Source organism: Dreissena polymorpha, chromosome 11 (genome assembly GCF_020536995.1).
Source record: "Dreissena polymorpha isolate Duluth1 chromosome 11, UMN_Dpol_1.0, whole genome shotgun sequence".
NCBI lineage: Eukaryota > Metazoa > Mollusca > Bivalvia > Myida > Dreissenidae > Dreissena > Dreissena polymorpha.
In genome coordinates, this window is record NC_068365.1 from 27,204,404 (window position 1) to 27,221,574 (window position 17,171).

A 17,171-nucleotide genomic window follows, 5' to 3' on the forward strand; every position below is an offset into this window, starting at 1 on the left:
ACACATGTATTAATGCCTTATAATATGAATCACCATGAGCTGCAATATGCTTAAGTGAATAAAATATTTGTTCTGTTCTATATGAAAAATTATAAGCAGGTTTCCTGTGGATATACATGTAGTTAATTTAATGTCTAAAAGGTCAATTAAAAATAAAAGATTACTGGTAATCAGAAAAAAAACTATTTTATTTCACCCCAAAATATATTTTGAGTAAGGACTATTAGTGGTAAGGTTGACAATTGCAAACAAACATATTTTTTATTGTTGGCCTAAAACTTGAGAACTAATGAGTATCAATATTATATACAGTTATCATACATGCCTGTTTTCAATGCTATAATCTTCAGAGAATTAACAATTCTCAAATTTGAAATAAAGATTTTTAACAAAATGTCAGCTGTATGAATTTTTTTTCACCCTTTACTAAAAGGTACCATTAAAAAAGGAAATAACATTTGTAACCTGCTAATATCAATTTTATTTTGTTTCCAATAAAAGAGCTATTGCAATTCCATAACATTGATTTTATTGTTATTATTTAGTCCCAAAATGATCTGGTGAACGTTGGTGTTGTAGCAGACAGACACTGCGGAACTCACTCCTTCTTTCTGTGAAAAATTGCCAGTTTCTTTCTTCCCTCACGATCCATCTGTACGACAGTTTGGGAGTAGTTTTCACAGACCAGGACTTGTCCTGAAGGTGTGATATGAACGCCATATGGGCTTTGTAGTTCATGGTCACAGAAAGTGGATTATCAGGGTGCCATCTGTAGACAGAGTGATGAGCCTGTCCTTGCCGTGGAGGGTCAAGTGCGCCCAAAATATCTCTGAGGTGGTGACATAGATACGGTCCCCAGCAGGATTCACTGCACATTTCCACACTGCAAAACACGGAACACGTTATATTTAAGTAATTCAGGATTATAATATATGCATTTACACTGTTGTTCCTTTCATATATGTTTGGTATTAAGCATAATTTTCACATATGATCATTAATGGTAACAAATATCAATAATAGAGATCTTCTTGTATTGGTATTAATGAAAAAAACATTTACCTCTATAATTGTTATCTTCGTACAGCTTTTTCACAAGTGATCCAGTCAGAGTGTATTGGTACAAGGCATTCAAGCCAGTGACATACAACACTCCCTGATGGTGGGCTATACAACTTGCATCATGTGGTAACTTGAACTTCCTCCCTTTTACAAGCTTCCCATTGCTCACAGAGATAAACTGCACTTCGGAATTAAGAGATACAGCCACCTCAGTTGATGTGATTTGGCAAATGCCGCTTGGATTATTAGACACATCACAGTGAGTGCACACATTGTAATGCTGGTCCAACAGCTTTACTTTTCTGTTTATTTCATCTGTAACAATGACTTGGCCACTAGGCAGACAGCAAATGCCACTGATTCTGTTTGTCTGATTTCCGTCACTCGATATTCTCACCATATACTCACATTTACTCTTCACAGTCATCACATGGTCTGGATTCATCCTGAGAATACCATCTACAATCCTTCCAAAGCTTGCCTGTTGAGACAGGTACTTCTCAATATCAATGTTTGCTTTGAATAATATTGAACCCTGCAAATGCGCAGGGTTCTCCTTCAGATATGACTCAAGATTCTCATATTTTGTCCAGGCATTTTCTGCTGGCTACAAACTCCATTTCTTTCTCGCTCTTATGACTAAGGACAGTTACAGCTTCAATGATTTTTTTCAGTTTATCTGTCATTTTTCTAGAGTTGTCAACATCATTCTTGAGTAAGGTTTGCAATGTAGCCCTCATTTCATCCAGTTCTTTCAAGGTTGCATTTTCTAGCACATCCAAAGCAGCATTTAATTTTTGCCTCATATTTCATATTTCTTGCAAATTTTTACTATATGATACCTCCAAAGACTGAATGCTGGCCTCTTGTAATCTCTTAAACTTATTTAATTCATCAAGAATAGTATGAATATTGATTGACAACCATCCCATATCAAATGAAATCTTTCTTATTGCCTCAGATATAAGGGTCACATTGGTGCACTGTCTGAAACAGCAACTTAAAACACAATTGCCACATGTATGATAGATGTTTGTTTTTTACAACTATATAAAACCTAACTGAAAATAAAACTGTAAAAGTACATCATTTATAATACTTAAAACAGGGCATGTCTTGCCAAACGATTTGAGTCTAAATTTTAAACTCTGCTTTGATAATGTGATGTGCAGTTTCTGTTATTCACCTGATATAATGACAAATTGCAGCACTATACTTAATGCAAGGTCAAGTTATTGAGTCAAAACATTTTTCCTACTTTGGTAACAGTGACCTTCAAACAACTGGCCCTTAATGCAATTCTTGGATATGTCGGAAAGAACAATGACTTCACACAAACTTACAGAGGAATAAATAAATTAAAACTACAGCCAATCAAAGAAAATCATTAGCAATTTTTAGTAACATTGAACTTGACCCAAATGGCCCCAAAAGCAAACCAACGCTAAATTGGCATGTAAGTTACCTACACATAAAATTTCATTCAAATATCGCCAAAACCTGACTACATGGAAAGTTTCTTAAGGTAAGTAAATGCAAACTTAAGTCTTTAATTACGGGGGGTACCAACCACAACCCTTAATAAGTACAAAAGGGGTATTTATATTTCGCTAAATGGCAGGTCAGAGTTTAGGCCTTTGGTCAGTGACAATATAGAAATACATTCATACTTTGTTAGATACAAATTACAGATATAGACGATATTTGTCGGATTTGCTGTGCTGAAATATCAATTTTAATTCACAAGTGATCATAGAAAAACAAGAGGGCCAAGATGGCCCTAGTTCGCTCACCTGAGGAGTCGGTTCATTCAATCTTTACCAAATTCAAACTTGACCCAGATATTGTCCAGACAAACATCCTGGTCAAGTTTCATCATTATTTCATCTGCGAGTCATGATCAATGTACCTATGAAGTTTCATGATCCTAGGCGTAAGCATTCTTGAGTTATCATACGGAAACCATTTTTCTAAGTTGAGTCACCGTGACCTTGACAGCCATTGTGTGAATACATTTTTTTGGCACTGTGACCTTGAACTTTGACCAAGTGACCTGATAACCAATAGAGGTCATCTGCGAGTCATGATTGATCAATATACCTATGAAGTTTCATGAACCTAGGCATAAGTGTTCTTGAGTAATCATCCAGAAACCATTTTACTACCGGTATTTCAGGTCACCATGACCTTGACCTTTGACCCAGTGACCTGAAAATCAATAGGGGTCATCTGCCAGTCATGATCGATGTACCTATGAAGTTTCATGATCCTAGGCATAAGCGTTCTTGAGTTATCATCTGGAAACCATTTTACTATTTCGGGTCACCGTGACCTTGACCTTTGACCTAGTGACCTGAAAATCAATAGGGGTCATCTACGAGTCATGATCAATGTACCTATGAAGTTTCATGATCCTAGGCCTAAGGGTTCTTGAGTTATCATCTGGAAACCATTTTACTATTTCGGGTCATCATGACTTTGACCTAGTGACCTGAAAATTAATAGGGGTCATCTACGAGTTATGATGAATGTACCTATGAAGTTTCATGATCCTATGCCTAAGCATTCTTGAGTTATCATCCGGAAACCATTTTACTATTTCAGGTCATCGTGACCTTGACCTTTGACCTAGTGACCTGAAAATCAATAGGGTTTATCTGCGAGTCATGATCAATGTATCTATGAAGTTTCATGATCCTAGGCATAAGTGTTCTTGAGTTATCATCCGGAAACCGTTTTACTGCTTTGGGTCACCGTGACCTTGACCTTTGACCTAGTGACCTGAAAATCAATAGGGGTCATCTGCGTGTTATGATCAATGTATCTATGAAGTTTCATGATCATAGGCATAAGTGTTCTTGAGTTATCATCCGGAAACCATTTTACTATTTCGGGTCATCGTGACTTTGACCTAGTGACCTGAAAATCAATAGGGGTCATCTGCGAGTCATGATCAATGTACCTATGAAGTTTCATGATCCTTGGCATAAGCGCTCTTGAGTTATCATCCGGAAACCATCTGGTGGACGAACGGACATGAGCAAAACAATATCCCCCCTCTTCTTTGAAAGGGGGGGGCATAATGAGAAAACTTCCCCCCTCCCAGCAGCCATGTTATTCAACTGACCGGGACCATTTTTTAACTCAACTCTTGTATCAAGGAAACAAATGTTCTGAGCAAATTTCATGAAAATTGGGCCAAAAATGTGACTTCTACTGTGTTCACATGTTTTCACTATATACATATAGAGAAAAATTCCCCGCCCACTGGCGGCCATGTTTTTTAACCGATCCCAACCATTTTCAAACTCGTCCGAGATATCAATTAAACCAATGTTTTGACCAACTTTCATGATGATTGGGCAAAAATTGTGACTTCTAGAGTGTTTACAAGGTTTCTCTATAGCCAAATAGGGAAAACTGCCACTATATACATATAGAGAAAAATGCCCCGCACACTGGCGGCCATGTTTTTTCACCGATCTCGACCATTTTCGAACTCGTCCGAGACATCAATTGAACCAATGTTTTGACCAACTTTCATTATGATTGGGCAAAAATTGTGACTTCTAGAGTGTATATAAGGTTTCTATAAAGCCAAATAAGGAAAACTGCCCCGCCCACTGGCGGCCATGTTTTTCAACGGATCGGAACCACTTTTGAAATCAACCAAGATATCATTAAGACAAACATTTTGACAAAGTTACATGAAGATTGGGCATGAAATGTGACTTCTACAGTGTTAACAAGGTTTTTCTTTTTTTGACCTAGTGACCTAGTTTTTGACCCGGCACAACCCAGTTTCAAACTTGGCCGAAATTTCATTGGGACAAAGCTTCTGACCAAGTTTCATGAAGATGGGACAAGAAATGTGGCCTCTAGAGTGTTAACGAGCAAATGTCAACGGACGGACGGACATACAACGGACAAAGACCAGTCACAAAAGCTCACCTGAGCAATCAGGTGAGTTAAAAATGCAATGATCACAAACTTGTGTATTTAAATCAATACTCCACCAATTCCAACAATTTTTGTTTTTATTTTATGCTTACAAATATTTTTTTGAATTTTTGTAAAAATTATGATGTTGTAACGTCATGAAAACGACCATATTGATATGGAATGTTGTTAAAAAAGGATTTGAAATGCACCAGCTTTGCTTGTAAAGTTTGAGAGTGGTGGTATTTTCCCCATCTTTTATGTGACTGTTGTGTAACTTACCTGTGATTCAGTAAAACACAATCACTGCAACATAGCTGACTGTGGTCCTCACAGAAAGTTTTCAGTTTCTTCACCTTGTGGACATCACATTTCAGTAACACGTCCTCCATAGTCTTTGTAAGAGGCCATTTACTTGTTTCTCCTCTTCCATATTTGTCATGGTTTACATATAATTGATCATGTTGATAAATGCATTTTCCGCAGAACAACTTCTGACACTGTGCGCAAAAATAATCGGCACATTCTACAATTTTTTTACCTTCACAGGCGTCACAAACATAGTCCTTCACTAAATCTGAACTGTTATGAACTGAACCTACAGAAGTTGTCATTTTGCAATAGATATTGTGAACTGCTTTTTTTTTTAAAGCTACGTATTCACTATTATTATGGTCCCTTCAATGTGAATAGAATGAGTATTTATGACGATACCCGCAGTTTTTAGTTAGTATATTAACCGGTGCACTAAACTTCAACCTACAAATAGCAGCATTTTATTGACTGTTTAAGCCCACAACCCTACTTTAGGACACACTGAAGTACAGAGTCCATGGTCCAATAAAGACCATGTATATAATATTTGGCTGAACGTTTATCTGATAACACAGGGAAAATCCATTTTCTGAAAAAATGGTAAAACATGATATTAATCTAACATGCATGCCTCAGAAATAACTTGTTACAAATCTTCTGATTTACCTTTAAACCTTTCCCATTTGGAAGCAAAGTGAAAATGGCTGTGTGCAAACAGCATAAAACCCGAACAGCCTGCTCATCAGTATCTAAGGGTTGGAAATGAAGCCTAAAAAACAGTTAGAAAGGTCTTAAATAAAATGTAACTTTCTAAGGGACTGCAAATGCGTGACAATACGTATCTAAATGGTAAAGTGTTAAGTTACAGTTAAAACTTGAATAAAACTACCAACTGTCACATATCAGACAGTCAAGTCATCCCATGCTGTTTTATCAAGGGCTTTCCAAACCTTATTGAATACTCATCTGCATATCATAGTTTGAAGTCAATGTGAATTGAGAAATAATTATGCGGTTGGCATTAAATTTCAATTCAATATTTTGAAGAACATACACTGAACTTTCAAATTAAACATAAGGTTTATTAATATTTCCATTATAAATAAAAAAAAGAAGAGTGTTAACTACCTTCCTCTTTTGTTTTACCTAGTGAACTTATTTATGACCCGACTTGATCAAGTTTCTAACTCCGCCGAGATATCATTTGGACAAGTGTTCTGATAAACTTTGATCAAGATTGGACAATTAAAGTGGCCTCTTGAGTTTTCACAAGCTTTTTCTTTTATTTGACATTGTGACCAAGGTTTTGACCACACATGACCCAATTATGACTTGACCAAAAGAGCATAGGGGCACTTTGTGCTCAGGTGGGCATCAGTTTAACCCTTTGAATGCTGGGAAATTTGTCATCTGCTAAAATGTCGTCTGCTGAATTTCTAAAATTAGCATTTTCTTCGATTTTTTTTCTCCAAAGAATACTATCAGAATAGCAAACAGTTTGGATCCAGATGAGACGCCACGTTCTGTGGCGTCTCATCTGGATCCAAACTGTTTGCAAAGGCCTTCAAAATTCGGTTCCCGCACTGAAAGAGTTAAAAGAACAAGAGGGCAATTATTGCACTGAAGCACACATCTGAGTTCAAGCTATAACAGTTGTCAAGGACTAGACCTTGTGACATAATATTTGTGTCACCACCTGACCCAGATTCAAACAAGAGATGTGTTTGTCAGAAACACAATGCCCGCTACTGCTCTGCTTTGAAGCCATATATTTGACCTTTTACCTTGAAGGATGGCCTTGACCTTTCACCACTTATTGTGCAGCTCCATGAGATACACATGCATGCCAAATATCAAGTTGCTATCTTCAATATAGCAAAAGTTATGACCAAGGTTAAAGTTTTCGGACGGACAGACAAACTGACTGACAGACAGTTCAACTGCTATATGCCACCCTACCGGGGGCATAAAAAGGCCTTGATATTGTCAAGATGGACATTTTGACCCAGTTACATCCAGATTGAGACATAAATGTGGTTTCTGAAGTTGAAATGTGGTTTTCTCAGTTTTGACCTAGTGACCTATTTTTTTCAAGACATGACCTCGATTTGAACTAGTTTTTAGATGCACATGATCAAGCTTAAAACTTAGCCAAGACATTGTTACAATAAACATTCTAGCCTAAATAAATTGTTCTAACCAAGTTTCATCAAAATTGGATGAGAAATGTGGCTTCTAAGGTAGTAATGAACTAAAAATTGAGAACCGCAATACATGGTACATGATGCCAGATATAGACCGACCATAATAGGTAACTATGAGCAGGTGAGCTAAAAATAGCATATGATTAATTTATTATTTCATTAATCATAGCTAGTACTAAAAATAGCATATGATAAATTTATTATTTCATTAATCACAGCTAGTACTGTAATTTGAGGCAATAAGGTTAAAGGGCGGAAAGAAAACTGCTTTGTGTGTGAGTTATCTTAAACAGGCATTGAAATGCATGTTTCACCAGCTTAAATAATTATGGCATGATAATCCATTATATATTCTTAATATAAGGATTGAAATTAATTTTGGTTTAACACAACCGGTCAATATGAATGATGTACACAAGCAGGTGCAACTATGAGTGACCGATAAAGGTTTGACTTCCTACTAATCGCCAGCTATCGCTAAAGAATTGATTTGCCATGGGCGATTTCGAATATCAAAACAAAATGCATTTACTTTCCAATTAGGACGATGGAATAATCTTGCTGGCAACTGGTTATTAACATATGTTAAACATTTGTAGAAGCAACTTACACACACAGTTCAAAGTTGGGGAGCATATAAAACTAACAGGCAACAAAACATTATTTTTATTTAACAATATTTAAAGAAATAACGTTTTATTGATGAAATCATTTAGAAGGTTTTATGTACATATACACAAAATGTCAAATACATGTACATGTACTCTGAAACAAACAGTATCTGGTGTTCATGTCTTAAAGGAACCACATAACTCTTCATTCCACAAACATGCGTGTTATTTGTATTCCAAAAGATTGATATTTATGAATGCATTATTACAAATCTTGCAAAAATCTACACAATACCAAGTTTAAATATTTTGCTTACTTCCTGATTGCCCTTATGGCTGGGAACTACAGAAGACGATCTTCCAAAATTACCTTTCACAAACTAAATTCTTGACTTCATTTCTTTGATTATTAAAAAGGTTAAGTTGCACAAAATTTGTTCATGGGAGTTCATATAACATTATATTTTACACTAAATGTTAACATTATTTTTTTATCAGATGTGACCTGCCAACATCAACCTCTCCTTAATGCATGAATCTATTGAAGTACAAGTGTATGATTAATACATCAAATTTTGTACTGAAAAAGGGTTAAATAGATACAATAACACCACAACACTGATAAAATTGTCATGTGAAACATTTGCCAAAACAAAACATAGTATGAATAAAGGACACCATTCAACCATGTAATTCATCCTAAAAGAATTGATAAGTATCAGGGTACTGATGGTGAGCTAAAGTTATAAACCCCGCTCCTGTGCCTGGTTTTCCCTCTTTGCAAATTGCCGAAAAAAGTTCATATAAGCACATGCACGTATTTTTACATCAAGTGGCCTCCTCGTTTGATGTCTTAGATTTTTTGGGACTGCCCTCAGAATGGTTTGCCTTGGCGTCTGGTTTCCGTTTCAAGGCCTTCAGTTTGCGCGTCTGTAGATTGCCGAGATCCTGTTTCTGCATGTGGATTCTGCCAAGCTTGGAACCGAATGGATCCTTTGAGATGTTCTTCTTCTTCTTAATCTAAAATAACAAATCAAAAAGGAGGTCAGCCAGCCATCAAAATCAAAGTATTTAATTGTTTGGTGCGTTTAATGGCGGTGGTACTGTGAAATATCCACACAGTGTCCAATGTTGATTTAGTGTCTGCTTAAGGGAGTGTTATGACTAGCTATTGTTTCCATATTATATCATGTTATAAGCCCCTGTAACCATGATATGTGACCTATTGGCCTCAACAAAAATAGGCATCTTCCTCTAAAATCTCTTAATTTAAATGTCCAATCTTAGTTCACAACGTAATAAAATTATAAACAAGAGGGCCAAGATTGCCCTAGTTCGCTCACCTGAGAGGAGTCAGTTCATTCAATCTTTACCAAACATCAAACTTGACCTAGATATTGTCCAGACAAACATCCTGGTCAAGTTTCATCATTATTGAACCAAAACTCTGGCATATGGAGTAATTTTGTTTTTGTAAGATTTGACCTGGTGGCCTATATTTTGAGTTGACCCCTCTTACCAAACATCAAACTTTGCATACAAAAATAGATATTATGACCAAGATTCATAAAATCTGAAACAAAATTGTGACCTCTAGAGTGTTTACAAGGATTTTGTATAATATAATGAAAATTTGGACAATCTAAGGGCAAGAATTATGGCCCCCCCCCCATGTTATTCAACTGACCGGAACCATTTTCAAACTCAACTCTCATATCAAAGAAACAAATTTTCTGACCAAATTTCATGAAAATTGGGCTAAAATGTGAATTCTAGAGAAGATCTGACAATAAATGTGGCCTCTAGAGTGTTTACAAACAAATGTTAGTTATAATAAGCAATATAAATCTCACTTAGCTGCATCTCCTCAACACTAATATTGGTAGCCCAACAAAAATGAAAGAAATAATAGATATTAATCTGAAACAACCTAAACTTAGGCCACGAAAACCCCCAAAACAAAAAGCTACAACAGAAGCTAGGACTCACTGTAGCCTCTTTAGGTTTTTTCAGACTTCTCTTGTAGAGATCATCGGAAGCTATTTTCGTCCTGCGCATCGTAAAGTCTACGGAGGGACCCATTTCCTGGAGCTCCACACGAGGCACCCTACCCCCAGACTTTTTCAGTGCAATCCTGTAAAGGGGGATGACTGAGGTTATACTAAGAATGGAACTATCAAATAAAATATGTATTTTTGTCTACATGTGCAAAGTAAATTGAGCAATCATTAAGCCAGCAATGACCTTGACCTTGATGTAGGAAGACAAGGTTACACACATCAACTGCCTTCTAATGGTGATCATTTGTGGTAAGTTATTTTAAAACTGCATCACAAATAACAAAGCTACAGTCTTGACAAGCTGTACTAGTATATGCTCAAATTTAACCTCTGACCTTTGAGGTAGGGAGTTGGACCTTACAGTGACACATAGCCTATTAATGGTGAACATTGGTGGGACACGTGGGCTCAACAACAACAAGTGACAACCTTTCAATTTTTTATTTATTAAAAAAAGTGCTTACAACCCTATTTACTAAAGCTTCATTGTACCCAAAGCAAGAGGGATTTTGGCTGTTTGAGACCTTGTTAAGACTTGTTTCTGGTGGATAGAACTGTAACATTGTACTTGGTGTCAATTGACGGCCATCATTTGAGATCTATCATACAACAAACTTCCAACCACAAAAGGTACAGACACTATATTATTGCACAATTAACACAGCTTTGCCACTTTGTACTGTATAGGGACTTGTCTTATTAAAAATAATACAGCATGTTTACATTCTAATCCACAATTTAAAGAAGTATTAGTGCATAGCACCTATATGGATGAATACTTATTTTCCAGCAATTTTTGTGTTTTCATGATATCTTATCTTTTTCTTTCACATGTCCTTTATCGCAGGAATATGCATTTAATTATTTTTTATATAATTTGGAAGTTCATTCATAATTTAAGCTTTTTAAAAGGCCTTTGATCAATGTTTATACAATTCAGAAATTCTGTCTTTACTTAAGATTATCACACAACCTTTGATACCAACATTTCTAAAACTTAAAAAATTCATTAATAACTTCACCACGTCCTTAGATATTTGCAGTTATGTGCCCTAGGTACCTGTAATTCCTAACCAATATCTTGCCGTCTGCTGCTGTGACCTGTATAACATGCTCCAGACCCTGCAGACGTACTCTTGTGATCACCTCACCGCGGAAAAAATCTGGAACAGTAAAATAGGAAACTGATGAAATAAAAGAACAATTGTTAGGAGAGAAAATCTTGTTACCATACTCTACTCTTTTAATTAAGGCAAGTGACCAGTTCTATTCACAATACTGGTCAATACACACAGTACAGTACTCAACATAAAATTATTGGATTTCCATCTTTGAACAGTCTATGCAATGCGTAAAGGGTTTAGACTGGATAAAATGTAATGCCAAACCTCATCGTGAAACAGTCATATGAATGCATAGCCAGATTTAAACTGGTTGAGAGGCAATGCCAAATTTCAAACTGGACAGGGTAATACAAAGCATAGGGGGTTTAAACTTGTAAAAATACAATGCCAAACCTCATCTTGGAACAGTCATATCAAAGCATAGCAGGTCTAAACTGGTTGAAATGCAATGTCAAACCTCATATTGGAACAGTCATATCAAAGCATAGCGGGTCTAAACTGGTTGAAATGCAATGTCAAACCTCATATTGGAACAGTCATATCAAAGCATAAAATAAACACTAGATATTACAGAAACAACCAAATGGCAAACATTGCACAATAATATGACCAAAAGTGTGTTATAAAATGTGTTACATATTGCTGTCAACAAAATGCCAAATAAATAAAATATTTTAAAATCTTCAATCTAAATTATGACAAAGGCTTCATTTCCTTCAGTTTTTAATAGTAGTGTACATTTTATGTAAAAATGAAATTTACATTCAGTGGAATTTCATCTGTCTCAATGATGAACGACAGGTAAGTTGTAACATTTTTATAAAACTTTGATTACATCAAAAGCTTTGGGCCTAAAAGCAAAACTTAAGACTGTGCTTTATGGAAAAAAACAGTACTTGGTACCTCTTGAAAAATTCTAAGAAAGCTCCCTGATAGGAGATTACATTCAAGAAGTCCCTGTTTCCAGGTGGCCACCATATTACTTAAATACAGCCTAAAATGTGTTTTGCTTAAAATATTGTGCTCGTCTTAATTTAAGGACGGTTACCATGACATTATAAGATGATATAGTGCAATGTATCTCTTTTTTATTGCCACTAAATCTTTTGCCTTACCTATAAGGAGGTTTTTGAGTCTGCTGTACTCCGGCGAGGAGTCAAATTGTTCTCCAGCAAACATCAGACATGGCTTCGTTCCGAGTGAACATTTGGGACCCTGTATATCATAAAAGTTTTTATGTATCAAGGTTAGATTATAAAGCCGAAAATGGACATCCAATTAGCAGTTATGTTAAGAGTGACCCTATACTAGGCCCTTTAAGCAAGGCCTCCCTACCTTTGGAACACACACATATGCTGATATAACATATAATTAACTAGACATGTTTTCCTTAGCACACAAGTGCAACCACATTCCACTTATGTTTCAATTCCACTTAAGTAACACAAGAGTGTCATGATGGCCATTAAGCAGTCCTCAGAGATCAGGTACAGCTATTGTCAAAAATTTACGTGACCTCATTTTCAAATTCACATGACCAGGATTTTATAAGACCATACCTGGTGACCTACATATGTGTCGGACAACTTTGAAAAAGGATTACCCAAGAATCATTTATGTTAATTTCAATGCAAGTGGTTCAGAAAATGTGCTATAAAGCAAATTGTTGACAAAAGATGCTGGATAATCATCTTACACACCAGTTCACCATGAGTACTTCAGAGCTCAGGTGATCTAATAATGACAAATTGGCACTATTGTTACCTGTATGTCAAACATGGATTTGAAATCATCTACGCCAAGCTCTATCATATCCAAGATGTGATGATCAAACATGCGTCCTGCAACAGACATTTGAACACGTCAATTAAACTAGAAAACATAACAAGTGTTAACCCTTTGCATGCTGGGGAAATTTATCGTCTGCTAAAATGTCGTCTGCTGAATTTCTACAATTAACATTTCTTCGATTTTTTTTCAAAAAATACTATCAGAATAGCAAACAGTTTGGATCCAGATGAGACGCCACGTTTTGTGGCGTCTCATCTGGATCCAAACTGTTTGCAAAGGCCTTCAAAATTCGGTTCCCGCACTGAAAGAGTTTAGACTTCCCCTAAGGCAGCTTATTACCCTAATAAAAAGTGAAAAACATATCATCTTATGTATGAATCACCAATTAAACCAACTTTCAAAATATCAATATAAAACTATACTTTACAGATAAAAAAACAAAGAAAACTACTTTGGATTATGTACACTTACAACAATTATGTAACAAAAATCATACAGTTTTAGTTAGCACCATTACAGGTGATGAGTCAGAAGCAAATTAAGGTATTCTCCCATTTATAGCAGTAAAACAGTACACTACATATTCCATTCCCAGCAAGCATTTTCAAGGGTAAACATAATGAAAATGCTTTTGTTTATCCACCAAGATCAGTCAAATAAATGTTATTTAGAAACATTAAAACTATCTTAAAATCCGTTTAAATATTTTCTGTAGGCTGAAGCTATAATTGTTTTTCAATGCCTTCTTAAAACATGTAACAATACACAAACTATAAATTAACAACATAGCATGAAACAACATCAACAACAAGACTATTGCCAAGCAATATATGTCCCCTACCAGCTCCACCATTGTAAGAAAAAAAAATTATTTGTTGCCATAGCAACCAGAATTTTTGACATAGGAACAAATGAAATGACGTGCATAATGTCCATATTGCCATCTATCCATGTTTCAAGTTTCATGAAAAAATATTTAGAACTTTAAAAGTTATTGCAGCATCCAGAAAAGTGTGACAGACTCACAGACTGATGGACAAACAGAGCGCAAACCATAAGTCCCCTCTCCAGTGAAACCGGTAAGGGACAACAAATGGCTTTCAAAGTTAATCACACTGAATAAGACAGAAAAATGTTAAATAACGGATACGGACATGCACTCACCCACTACAATATTATTGGGTCGTTTTTTGGAGTGACTACCGAATACAAACAAGGATGAATCCGACTTCTGAGAGAAAAATTCCTGAAAGATAAACCAGATCAGATCATGAGAAAAACCGGAACAAAACCAATAGTTGTAAAATCATCCATGCTTGATGTAAGTGTTGTGACTGCTCAACTTAAGTAGAAATTACACTGTCATTATTAAAAATGTGACAGTTTCCATTTCATATAGGGTGTAAGTATGGTGACTTTATTGGAAATCTATTTTATTCCACACAATTTGCCTCGATTCAAACCATTTAAACATGCAAAGTAGCTTTTATGATTTTAAAGAAATAAATACAAGTCAGAATAAACTGGTCAATATGTAATTTTTATGATTTGTTATAATATTCATAAAACATCAGAAAAAACTGAAAGTGTATTGTTAGAAATACCGGTACTCATCTGTATTAAAACAAACCATCAACTAGTAGACATATACTTTGAATCTTTATTTTCTTATAAGCTGTTTCTTTTTATTTTGGCAGCTACAATTTGCCTTGCTGTGTTTTTTGGAAAACATTTGAACCTATCAGAAACTGAGAATGTGCGTATACAAACCATTTGCGTTTCATCTTCAAAAGGTCGCATGATGTTCTTTCTGAAAAAAAACGCACAGGATATTACCTTTTTATCATTCAAAACTAAATGTGCATAATACAATGTCAGATAATACCACATGTATTCAATAAACAAATGCTAGTCATTATAACAACAAATTACCAGTAGAAATGTTGGGGATATTAAATCTCCTTAATTGCCCAAAATAATTACTTCATTTATGTTTTACATCTATGAATGATTGACACATGGGGAACGATGAAAAAATGGTTTAATTGGTACCTACCTTTTATACATAATGGCATTTCCTTTCTTCAATGTGTACTGAAAAATAAGAATAATATAGCCATTATTTTATATAAAAAAAATATTCGCAGTGTTAAGTAACCATGTATTTGTATTTGTATATTATAAAATATATTAATTTTCTTTTTCTCTTTTTAATCTGGCATTTTAAAATGTTTACTGACAAAATGACTCATTTTTATAATGGGTGCAAATTCCATAATTTCTGTGGATATGTATTAACCTATTGAAATGCTACAAAGTTCATCAATGTTACAACAGTAATTTTATCCCACCACAGCAATAAGAATTGGCATGAGTCCAAAAGCCATTGGACCCTAAAATTTTAGCTGGGCCTGTTGATTGTAAGAGAAAACTTCTATAATATTTGTTCTTACAGTACTTTACTTAGAGGATAATATCCTCCTTGTAAAGTACTGAAATAATAGTTTTGGCCAATAAGGTAATCAAAATGTTAATCTTAATGGATTTTATCTGCATTAATTAAAAAACATCCCATCTGATAAATGATTGTCTATTTCAATGTTTTTCACCACAGCAACAAATAAACGTGAAGTCATTTTTTTTATTTAAAAAATGATTTTTTATTTTGTTTGTGTTGTTCTCATTACTTTTTGTGTCAGAACTTTCATAGTGAAGTCAAAAAAGGCAAAAATGATGGAACAAATAGGTAAATTTCACATATCACATATTATAACTTAATTTGCTTGGCATAAAAACCTGTACCACACTCTCCATGGCTAATAGTTTAGGTTTTCTAAGCCCCCCTACATAAATTTGTTGGCATTCAACACTCGCCTAAAATCTATATGAATTGAACAAAACTCCTTCAATTTATGAGTATTTATTTTAACCAAGCCAACAGATTTGGTACTATTTAGAACAATAACTCTCAAGTATAAATGAGAAAATCACAGAAAAAGGTTTATATAATATTGACACAATAATAAATTGATTTTTTAAAACAAGTTAAAGAATTTAACACTAAATGTCTGTATTCCATTCCTTACCAATTCTTTGAGAAGCTGTGAAACAGTTTGACTCGTGTTGCCTCCCTTCACAAACATGCACTGCTTGCAATTCTCAAAAATCTTTGGTTCTCTGGACTCCAGGAATCTCTTACCCCTTTGGGTTTTGGGCTTACTGTAATTGTTAACACAAAAAATGTTACTGTAAGTAAAAGTAAATATTACAAATAAGAACTGTAGTCTGTGTGAAGAAAAGGCAAGACAATTTTGTGTACATGTTACATTACATAAATTTGTATAATATTTTTCTAGCTGAAATAATTCACATTCAGAATAAATCTACAAGAGTCTGCCAAAGCAAAAATCATCAAAAGGCTCTATGGCTGCAAATTATATTGACTACATATTTTTCTTTGTAATGTGTTAGTACTGTTACTCTAGTCCAAATAATTAGACGTAAGCTCGATGTAAATCGACCTCATATTTATAGGAGTACTGTTACTCCAAATTTTTACATAAATTCATTTAATGGTTACTTTCTTTTTGAAATATATTACCAGATATCTGAACAGTGTCATATTGTATATATGTTGCTTTTAAAATATCACAAAGCTAATAACAAGTAACCAGACAGGCAGTGACACTGCACCAAACCTAATTTGATAGTTGACATCGCGAAAATATATGACATTTCAGTATTTTCAAGAAAATATGTCATATAAATATCTTTAAGAATAGAGCTAGCAACCAGAAACAAATATTTATATCATGATCAACCAAACAATGGCAATATGTGCAACACAAAAAGTATCGCGGAACTTACACAATTCTTTGCATCACCATTCTGTCACACGTGTTGTTTACCTGGGGACTATTTACTCAAGTAAAATTTCTGAAGTGCACCGTAAACGACACGAAAATGAACGGATGAATTATTTTTAAAGAATATGTATGTATTATCAGTCAATGTTCGCTTTGTTATTTTTATCTCGACTTAATGCGTCGGTTTAATTTATAATTA

General features: G+C 34.8%; 3 protein-coding genes across 5 annotated transcripts in view; 1 reads left to right on the top strand and 2 right to left on the bottom strand.

The window, feature by feature from the left end:
* Positions 1 to 647: 647 nt before the first annotated feature.
* Positions 648 to 5,805, bottom strand: LOC127851600 (uncharacterized). The gene is made up of 3 exons (XM_052385432.1): positions 5,284 to 5,805; positions 1,063 to 2,049; positions 648 to 883 (listed from the first exon to the last, which is right to left on the bottom strand). The coding sequence occupies exons 2-3, from the start codon at positions 1,505 to 1,507 to the stop codon at positions 741 to 743; spliced, it is 588 nt and encodes a 195-aa protein (XP_052241392.1). The 5' UTR covers positions 1,508 to 2,049; positions 5,284 to 5,805; the 3' UTR covers positions 648 to 740.
* A 2,369-nt stretch (positions 5,806 to 8,174) lies between these two features.
* On the bottom strand, positions 8,175 to 17,131 carry LOC127850314 (ribosome production factor 2 homolog). The gene is made up of 10 exons (XM_052383271.1): positions 16,974 to 17,131; positions 16,193 to 16,325; positions 15,163 to 15,200; positions 14,877 to 14,916; positions 14,271 to 14,352; positions 13,080 to 13,156; positions 12,431 to 12,530; positions 11,252 to 11,354; positions 10,121 to 10,265; positions 8,175 to 9,151 (listed from the first exon to the last, which is right to left on the bottom strand). Exons 1-10 carry the CDS (start codon positions 16,991 to 16,993, stop codon positions 8,960 to 8,962), a joined length of 930 nt encoding a protein of 309 aa, XP_052239231.1. The 5' UTR covers positions 16,994 to 17,131; the 3' UTR covers positions 8,175 to 8,959.
* LOC127850313 (protein Son-like) overlaps positions 16,988 to 17,171 on the top strand; it is a 30,654-nt gene continuing 30,470 nt past the window's right edge. For all 3 annotated transcript variants that reach the window (XM_052383268.1, XM_052383269.1, XM_052383270.1), the window contains exon 1: positions 16,988 to 17,099. The gene's annotated coding sequence lies outside the window, so the exon portion shown is untranslated. The remainder of the gene's footprint in view (positions 17,100 to 17,171) is intronic.